This window comes from Talpa occidentalis, unplaced genomic scaffold (genome assembly GCF_014898055.3).
Source record: "Talpa occidentalis isolate TD23 unplaced genomic scaffold, MPIMG_talOcc4v2.1 talOcc4.4, whole genome shotgun sequence".
Taxonomy (NCBI): domain Eukaryota; kingdom Metazoa; phylum Chordata; class Mammalia; order Eulipotyphla; family Talpidae; genus Talpa; species Talpa occidentalis.
Window position 1 is genome coordinate 20970270 of NW_023604295.1, and position 10732 is coordinate 20981001.

General features: G+C 36.5%; 1 protein-coding gene across 8 annotated transcripts in view; it reads left to right on the forward strand.

Annotated features, from left to right (window-relative positions):
* FNDC3B (fibronectin type III domain containing 3B) overlaps positions 1-9999 on the forward strand; it is a 316053-nt gene extending 306054 nt beyond the window's left edge. For all 8 annotated transcript variants that reach the window (XM_037525111.2, XM_054700361.1, XM_054700362.1 and 5 more), the window contains one exon: positions 6442-9999. In XM_037525111.2, the coding sequence (XP_037381008.1) occupies positions 6442-6753 (312 nt within the window). In that variant the 3' untranslated portion in view covers positions 6754-9999. The remainder of the gene's footprint in view (positions 1-6441) is intronic.
* Positions 10000-10732: the final 733 nt, after the last annotated feature.

The following is a 10732-nucleotide window of genomic DNA, read 5'->3' on the forward strand; positions in this document are numbered from 1 at the left end:
ATGTTTACCAAGAAATGATTATGGCGGGTAGTGGTACATGAAAAGTCACAGTTGAGTCAGGGACAAATTGTACTGAGTATTTTGCTTCTGTCTATTCAATACGCATTAATTTAAACATGATGTTTCAAGTATTTCATTCAGTTGTTCTGGACACCAGATAGGGACATGAAAGCTGTTTGTATTATGTGTGCAGAGTAATAGTTAAAATAATTATGGTCCAGAGATAACAGGCTTTGAATTCATTGAAGCAAAGCAAAAGAAAATGAGAGGCTAATCATTGCTGAGCATATATCACAACAGAGCTACCAGCTCGTAGGCAGCACTGCATATACCTCAATTACTGCACTAACCAGGCAGGATCCACTAATATGTGGGCTTGTTTTCTTCATTTTTATTTTCCAGAACTGGCACACAGTTGGGCCCTTGGTAAATTTTTTTGCATGCATGAAAAAGAAAGTTTAAAAGGAACGGGGTTACTTACACTTGTAATGGTGATAAGAGTAAGCTGCAGCATGGGGTGGATTTAGAAGTGATATTTGTGACCTAAATAAGAAAAATCACCCATAATAGGAAGCTGTCCTACTCCCAGGCAAGGACCCAGAACCAAAGCTTTTCTGATATTTTGCTTGAAACATTGACTTTAGCTTTGCCTTTGTTCTAGCTTATTAGCTTTCTATTGTTTCATAATGGGGGGTGGAGAGGGGTTGAACAGCTGGTTTTAATTAAGAAACACTATTAAAGTATTAAGTACTCATCTAAAATTTTATTCTGCATTAGAATGTAGTCAGATGTTATTTGGTTTTTCAGCCAGTTAATAACATTCTAAGTATATAACCTAAACATTCCAAGTACAAGCTTCTTTCAAGAAGCTTAAAACTTCATTTCAAACAGTATTAATTGTAAGGCATTCTCTATAAGTAATGAAAATTGTATGTGTCCGTAGGTGACTGATTTTGCTTTTGCACAAGATGTAATAATGCATAATGTTAAGTGAAAAGATTCATATTCATATCCCTGTTCAGACAGCAGTAATTTTTACAAAAAAAAATTTAAATCTAAACATTGAAGGTGAGAAAAGTGTGACAAAATATGTACACATTATTGCTAATTTTGATGCTCAAATTTGTTGAATTAGGAAAACTTTAAAGCATCTGAAAATTTGAACTCCACATTTAATTTGAGGGCATCTTTGTATAAATATATTTTTATTTAATACCATCTTTAAAATACAGTAAGTCCTTTATATGGTCAGTAGGTTCTTAGAAAATGACTTTAAATGAAACAACATATTGGGAAACCAGGTTTATTTTTTTTCTGGTAAACATAACAAAACAATTTTGAATAAAACATTATTCAAAGACCTGCTATGTAGTATGGAATGCATATTGATTCTTCGTGGTACCACTTACGGTATCATGAGGAAAGATATTTTCTTGATAGAACTATTTTTTTTAAAGATTTATTTATGCATAAAGATTTATTTATGCATTTATTTATGCACCCCAGAGTTGCGGGGGGTGAGAGGATTCACCAGAGACAGAATGGGGAGCAGAATAGGCAGATCTACTGAAATACACTGCTGAGGGGAGCAGTAAAAGAGACAGGAGAGGTCTGCTGCGCCATGTGGGTTGCTCCTTGGCTGGCCAGGGATCCAACTCGTGCTGCAGAGGCTGAGGCTTGCTTCATAGTGTGGTGCTTAACCCCTTGTGCCACTGGGGAGGCCCGACAGAACTATTTTTAAAAAGTCTTGGAGCCAATATAGTTTTTAATGACTTTCAGTCCACTTCTCTAACAGAAATGACACAATTCGGCTGTGTCTAGTCATTGTACAGTTTTTTATTTTTTCATAAAGGATCAAATGCAAAGCAAATAAAAATTCATCAAAATGGAGATATTTGAAGGTCCTTTATCTTACCAATTCTTAAATTTTTCAGATATACAGGTCCCTCCAAGTATCTATGATACTTACACCGGAAAAATATTCATGCATACATCCATTTACACCTTCACATGAAACATGAAACATTTAATTTCATGGAGTCCAGACATAGGACCCAAGTTTACTGCGATATTGATTTGTACTGTGAGGAAAGCCTGGCAGATGAGAAAACAGCATGGTCAGCACTCTAAGAGATTATAAACCCATTGGGATGAGGAAGGGATACCCCAAGAAGCATTGGGGTAACAGCCCCCACCCTGCCCCCTTTGACTCAAGGAGCAGGAGGCCTGCAGGCTAGTGGATTTCCTCTTTCTCTGGGAGTCAAGGGGTTAAGGCTGCTCTCAGAGTTGTGTCATATTACAGATTTTTGGGCATCAGCATTGTGTAAATAACAACGCTGCTGCTATGTCTCCCCTTCCAGTCCTTAGAGAGGAGCAGGTATGTCAGCCCAGGCATAAACCTCCAGCCATCCTCCCCCAAAGATTCTGTGCGTAGAAGATTTCAAGTAATACAGCATGTTATTTTGAATTAAGGGTCACAGACACTTCACTTCAGTTATCTGAATATTACATTAAATCCCCCCATTTGGAAAAAACATGTCAAAATTACTTTAAAATATATTGTACATCAAATCAAGATCACAAATAGTGTTTGTGAAAATAATATTGCTTATATACTTATTGCGATATTATGATTAATTTCTTCAATAATGCAAATCTTCAATAGAGCTATGCCTTTTATGCCTTTTAAATTGGGTTGAGACAGAAGGGGAAACCCATAATGGTGGCCCCTGTCAGAATGAATGAAAACCAAGGGACCTGAGGCACAATCTGCTGCCCCGATGCGAGGGCTGCCCAGGTGCAGCAGAAGTTGCTGTGGAGGCACACTGTGTGGCAGGTCTGATGACCTTGTGTTGTGATTTTGTGATCCAGGAATTGTGATTATTTACACAAAAACAAGTCGGGAACCAGAATCCTCAATAAATAGGGTATTCAGATGGTTTTGATTGTTTTTCTCAGCTAAGAATTAATCCAAAAGATTTATTAAACCACTGGTGACCATTTCTAAATATATTCGAATGCCATATTTTCTGTCAATATGCTGAAAACAATTATTTGTTAATGATTCCATTTTTCACAGTGATGGCTGTGCTGGTATTAAACTCCGTTGGCCTCTGTGGTTTATACGTATGTCCTAGTACTTAATGTTCATGTTTACTTATTTCTGATAATTTTCTTTTTTTTCGAATAGTGTGTTACAAAAGCACTTTCCCCTGCATCTTTGAGTCCTCTTATTAGAGACTGTTCATTGAGCATCTACTTTGTTCATTTTGTTGTGCTGGTTGCCATGGAGATGTGAAGATTAATAAAATACAGCCCCACATTCAGTATGTTTAGCATATGTTTTTTAAAGATAGTGTTAACACTGTTGGCAGTGCTTGTGAAAGAAGGGAGCTGTTCCAAATAAAGCAATAAGAATGTCTAAAAAAAACAGGTTTGCAAGTTAAAACCTAACTTATGATTGGGTTTGTCATTAAGGAAATTCTCTTGCATTAGATACTCATTTTTCCTTCACTAAGCTTTTTGTCTAACTATATGAGAAAGGTAGCGTTCTGTTGCTTTCAAAATACATTCTCAGAGATCTTTAGTATAACAATTAGCATTGAGAAGTGCCATTAAAATTACTGTGTAAGGTCTATTCAAGATTCCATGAATTGGGTTTCTGGAAGTTACACTTTTGAGCCAACTTTCTTAAAAGGAATTAGCCATGCAAATTTTGGAAAGCATATCATTAGGATAGATATACATGATGTACACTTGCAATAGATATGGATATGTACACTTGCAAACAGTCTCTAAAATATCTGTGGGAATAGGTTATTAAGTAGTTTTCTGCACTAAGACTTTTGTTTGATGACAGAAAGAGACCACAATCACAGAAATGCTGCCCAAGTCTTTGCTTGGCACAGACTGGGCGGGGGAATTCTTTCCATATGGCCTAAGGGAAAGGCAGTGCTTTCCTTCTGGGTCAATGGGACCTAGGCAGGGTGATCTAGAAAGTGTTTCACGCAAACAGCAGGGAGATGTGCAGCTACGTAGGAAGAGACAGACAGAGGCCAGGAGCACTAGGCCCCATGTCACACTGTAGTCAGAGGACTAAGTAAGTGGAAGGTGATGGCATCCCTCTCTGCCAAAGGGAATGGAACAGCAGAGCCCGGGCAGTTCAGGTGGTGAGCATAAAGGTGTGTTTGAGTTAGAAATGGGATCTCCTCACACCACACCCCTTACCACAGGACCTGAAAAAAATCAACAGCCTCTTTGATCCTCTTATTCTTCATCTCTAAAATCCAATACCCACCTGATAGAGGAATGATACTTATTGGACAGTAATTAGGAGGACTAAATTTGATAAAATTGATTTATCTGAGTATATTCTTTTCACAAAACATTTCCCCCACAAAACATTATCTCCTTTAATTCCCCACTCCCCTTTGGAGTTAGGTCAGGTACTTTATCTCCATGTTGAATATGAGCAACTAAAGCTCAAAGCTGTTACCTGTCCAAGATCACAAACTTAAAAAGTGGCAGAGCAAAAGCTTAGACCTGGGATCCTAATTCCAGTTCCTGTACTTGAGAAGAATCTATCCAGTGCCTCCCATGGGCCAAATCAGATCAGACCCAGGCTCCCCAGAATTACACAGAGAAAAAGAAAAGGTCCCCTGACTGTAATAGCTCACCCTTTCATGAGTGTAAACATTTCAAGAGATGTAACCTCCAAAAGAATTCATAAACGAGGCCTATCAGAATTCCTTACAGCTAAAACTTAGGAGACAGCTCTTTTCTAACTCAATAAATATCTCAACATTAATAACCACCACTGAGTTGGGATGAGTTGTATACCTGGGACATGCAGATAGAAAAACCAAAGTTTAGACGGCAAGTGTGGAGGGACCTGCTTTATCAAACTGGTCTACTATCATTCATGCTCTCCACGAATGATCCCAAAGCTTTGAAGACTTGTCTCTCAATACTAATGTGAACATTTAAATTTAAGAAATTAAATCTAAATTAAGAAAAGTGTTCACAATTAAAAGATCTCTTTAAAGAAAAAAAATGTATACACTGTTGTTTTCCTGAGACCACCCACTTCTTGGGAAATTCTTAGAGGGGCTGTTCCATCAGCTGTAGTCTGGACTCCTGAATGGCTGTGTGGGTTGGGGCCATCACCATGACAATGAGCTTTTCATAAAATGCCCATTTAACTTTGTGTTGGAATGGTGAGCAGAGAGAAAGGAGAAGTCTCTCAGGGCCCCGGGGGTCTTTCTTACAGCCCTTTAATTCTTAATATCCAGCCTAATTCTATCTGCAACAGCTGTTGCTCAGGAACTTGCCTTAGTCTTTATGGAAACTGTAACTCTCTGTAAGAACTTGTTTAACATCTTACTAAGGAAATAGTGAAAGTAATGATGAATCCAGAAAAGTAAGAAAAAAAGGAACTGTTTTGTTCTGAAAACCAAACTTCACTAAAGTACAATAAGTAAAACGCTTAAAGTACTTGTAACGTTTGAAAATGAAGGAAGAAAATTTTTAAGAAAGAAAGCTAATTATCAGGTGAGCAAACATTGGAAATCTGTGTTCTTTCCTTTTGCTGTCTTCCAATTTACTTGACTCTAGATGGTGTGAGTTGTGTTCACCCATTGACGTGCCCTGCTTCTTGGTAGAAGGTGACACACTGCGCTTTACAAACATGACACAGTTGTAGATTGTCACTAATCCTGTGTAGCTGGTGAGTGTTTCTGACAAAGTTGAGATTGTTGGAAATACTCCCTTTATTTTTCTGGGGTATTTGTATTATTGGCAGCTCTACTGAGGTGGCCTGTTGTTTGAAAATGACCGTACCTGTCACTCTTTTGATGTCTGTGTTTTAAGAATATATTTAGAGTTGTTTTTAAGTTCTTGCAAGTAAGAATAACAGTTAATATTTGCTAAGCAATTACTATGTACCAGAGATGGTTTAAGCACTTTACAGATGCTAGTTCGATGCCACTCCTATAGAAAGGCTCTTATTAATGTGGGGTTTCAGCTGTATTTTTTTCCTGGTCTCTGTTCACTGACTCTAATATAAACCATAAATTCCTGTGTAATTTTAATCTGAGTATGATTTCCTTTAAATTTTTTGAACATTAGCATCACTTTGATAGAAGAACCTTGTGAGACCTCCTACCACCATCCTCCCTCAGAGACACCTGTTAATTCAAAGGATAATAATCTCTATGTAAACTGGTAGTTTTCGAGTTCCTGATTTATAGCCTAAATTCATCTTTATAATATCAAATGTATGCTTAGTCAGTGACTTATTTCCTATCATTCTCAGAATCACTGAATCTTACGTCTCATTCAGAGTAAGGTTGGGATACCAACAACTCCTCAGTGTCATACCATTACTTTGAAGATCATAGTATTGTTATAAATTAATTGACCAGAATTTTTCCTTTCTTGAAGGTGTACAAGGGAGAAGAAGCCACATTCCAAATCTCAGGCCTCCAGACCAACACAGACTACAGGTTCCGTGTGTGTGCGTGCCGGCGCTGTCTGGACACCTCTCAGGAGCTATGCGGAGCTTTCAGCCCCTCGACAGCTTTTGTATTACAACGAAGTGAGGTCATGCTTTCTAGGGACAATGGGAGCTTAGATGATCCCAAAATGAAGAACATGATGCCTACTGATGAACAGTTTGCAGCCCTCATTGTGGTTGGCTTTGCAACTTTGTCCATTTTATTTGCCTTTATATTACAGTACTTCTTAATGAAGTAAACAAACCCAACAAAACTAGAGGTATGAATTTAATGCTACACATTTTAATACACACATTTATTCAGATACTCCCCCTTTTTAAGCCCTTTTGTTCTTTGATTTATATACTTCTCTTGTTTTACAGATTTAGCTAGGAAAAAAATATCAGTGTTTTGGTGCACCTTTTTGAAATGCAAAACTAGGAAGAGATTAAACTGGATTAAAAAAAAAAAAGGAAGAACAAGAAGAAAAGCAAACGAGATACCAAATGATAGCTTTCTTACATTTTCTTGAAATTTTCCAGATTTGCCTTTATTCTATTTTCACTGATGTCTTTTGCAAACCTTTGATTTTTTTTTTTCCATGTTACAGTCTAGTAATTTATATTCACCAAGTCACTTACTATGTCTGATCATCTGTGTCTGTGAACGTGAATCACAGTGTGTAGTGACAGGGCTAGGATTTCAGTATTGTCAGAGTATTACCACACAACAACAGCCGCCACAGCAACAACATGCAGAAGATGGTTCACTCAGATAAAGCTGCCGTAAACAAACCATTTTGTCACTCAGTTATTTAACTGTGTTTAGCTCATCTGAATCAAAAAATGTGTACTTTAATCTAAAATGTTTTAATAGCCTGTACTTCTTATGATTTTAACACTATGAGCTACCTGTCTCTAAGAAATCAAGTAACCAAAATGCACCTATAAATTATGGAGCATTGTAGATTTTTACCACGTGGATTCATAGCAGTAACTTTAAGAGGGCATTGTGCAATAGTTAGTTGTTTCCTTGTTCAGCTATTTAAAAGCTGCTTTAACTTGTTTGTTTGTCTTTGTATATAACTACTTCTAATCTAATCACTAGAGTTATTATATTCTGTTATGATTGACCAGAATTATATGACAAGAACTGGTGACAGTTTAGTGCCTCTGCCCATTGTCCATGATTTACACTAATTGTGAGCAATCTTCTTACACGTTAGCTCATTGTTTTTGAAAGGTTGATCTTTAAGCCGTTCTTTGAGGTATCGATGAAGTGATTGAATTTGAATACCTTAATTCAGTGCATATAATACTAATCTAACAGCAAATGAAAACTGGTAAACCCAAAAGAGAGTCATCTAAATTTGCAGTTCCTTATTTCTGTGGGGTTGACCTGGCCATATGTGGAGAGGAAATGGTATTTGGTGGTAAGCACAGGGTGTTTGGGGGTCAAGGAGCCTAGATTCTCTCCCTGGATCTGTCACTAACTTGCTGCGTGACCTGAACACGTCACTTTACCTCTCTGTGCCTCAGTTTTCCCATGCATTAAAAATAAAATAAAATAAAATGGGGATTCTATTGTTTGTAAGTGCTTTGAGATCCTTGATCAACAGGTGCTATTGGAGTGCAAAGTGTTACTCTTGCATGTTTATTTTGAGTCATGAGATAATCAATTTTAACCCAAAGTCATTGGATTATTTATATGAAGTCCATATGAAGTACCTCAGGGACATTTAAGAGTTGGAGGTGCAAATATATTCCAAAAGGGTGCAACAGACACAGTGTATCCCCCTGCTTCTGTTTTTGTATATTTTTGCTACTTGGTTTTTCTTGATCATAGCTATTTTGTGCCTATGTTGTCTAAGATTCAATATCCTGTTCTAGCTTATATTATTCCCATACCAAAGTCATGGGGAAACCAACATTATTTTGTTTTTGGTTTATTTATACTATATTCTGCATACAGTACTTTAAATGCCAATTACAGTGCAATCTTTATTTATTGTAAAATTTTTTAAATGTACTTATGTACTAATTTTCCCTTGTAGCATGTTATTTTTTTTTTTTTGTGCTTTATACTTTTGTAATTTTAGGTCAGTCTTGTTATTTGGCAATATCTGTAGTATTATCAATCTTCTGACATTTTCTTATGTTTTCAGAGATAAGAGCATCTAGTGCATTAAATGCCAAAAAAGTATCCATTATCAGTGATTGAAACGTTTACATGTACCCAAAAAAACATAATCATCTCTTAAAAAAAACTGCTAAGATCAATGAATTATTCTGTGTGCCTATATTAATGTAGTACCTACTAGAGAGTTCTGTATTTTATTATTGACTACAATAATTAGTTTAATTAGACTTGCAAATGGGTGGCATCAAGGTAAATATATTTTTGCCAAAGTTCTGACCTTCCAAAACTCATTCCTCTATTTAAATGTGTATTATGACCCTCTATAGCATTGCATCTGCATTTTTCTGAAACAGTTTCATGCAAATGTTTTAGGAAGAAAAGGCTTTTTTTTTTAGCAATGAACATTCAACCGAGTACAAGAACCCTGTTTGGGGGGGGCGGGAGGGAGTGGTGTCTCTCTTTTGAAACACTTCTTAACTGCTGCTATAAAGAAATTCTCTAAATTGGTTGAAATTTTTTAAATGAAATAATAATTTAGGCCAAAATTGCTATGAATATTCGATCTTTTGAGGTTTCGTAGTAGATGTTTAACCACCAGAAAGCTACAGTGTGTGAAACACTAGCTGACGGCACTTTATTTTATTGCTCTCCATTATTTGGTATTCATTATATCCCTTCAGTCGAAAAATTATTACTCTGTCTGGCACTGTTTCTATCACAGATATGTATATGTGATATTGATATATAACTATATATATTGCCATTACACACGAACAATAAAATAAAGTGTTATATTAACTTTATCTCTTTGCCTTTTTGCATTATGTAGGAATGAGTGAGTGGCTTTCTGATGCTCTGTATGTCAAACTCATCCCTGGGTCAAGAAATTCCAGTCGTGAAGCAAACTGCTCTTTGTCCTCAAAGAAATTTTTTTTTTTTAAAAAAAAACTTTTTAAAAAAGTTTTTTTCATATTATCTGCCTTGTTCTTATCAACTTGAAATGTTGGCGTTTTCTAACCTTGTTTTGTTGGCTACAGTAATTCAGTATTCCTGTCAAAAATTGAAAAGTGCCCTAATTGAATGTGTTTGAATGTTATCCTTGCACAATTCTTTAAATTGAAAAACAAAATGTTTTACCTCACTGTTGGACATACATTCCAAGCTTTTCAACTTTAGGAGAAACAATAACCATGTTTTCCTGTATTGTAAATTTTAGACTATTTCATATACATTGTATTAAAACTGCCATATCAATTTTAATGTATAGATTTTGCAAATACTATGCTCTATGTAATACCTAACTGTATCTGTAGTGTATATGTAATATATTTATGCCCAATAAATGTTTTAATTCTTTCTGACTTAAGTAGGGTTTTTCTATCATGAATAGGAATTGCTTTTGTTGTTGTTGTTGTTGTTGTTGTTACTTTTTTAAAACTTAAACTACATCCCAGAAATTACAAATTCAGTGGCCATTAGCGGCCAGGCTGGATGCAGAGTGCATGCTGTTTGCCTGTTTCTATGACACAGGTTCCTGCTGCTCGAGGCCCTAGAGGGTTGCCAGCCACAATCATGTGCCAACAGTTCCAAGGAAGCTAAAATCCAGATTTCCTTACTTGGACCAACTAAAATGTGATTGTGGGCTACATAGGCCCATGAACTGCTGCTTTAAATCTTTGTCAGAGTCTGTGTGGATGATGTACCCAACACCTAGCAGTTTATCTGTTTGCCAAAAATCTAGAGTCCACGGCTTCCGTTACCTAGCATGGGGGTGCTTCCTCTCCGTGTTGAACTCATGCAGTTCTGACCCCTGCTCTCTGGGCGTCAGGCAACAACAGCAACAACAGCAATAACATAAGTGTTCCTACTGTAGCCCTGGTTTCAGCATTATGTTTATATTGTTATGTTAGTCCTCCTTTCTATCTTTTTTTTAACCTTTGGTGGGAAGGAGATTGTAGGGAGAAATTAATTGTAACTTATAATTCTTACTTATATAAAAAAATAATAGCTATCCTTATGAATAAAAATGACAAGTCGAACACATCAAACATTGCATGCTCCTGACAGGAAAGAATTTTTTTGTTTAAGCCACAACCCTC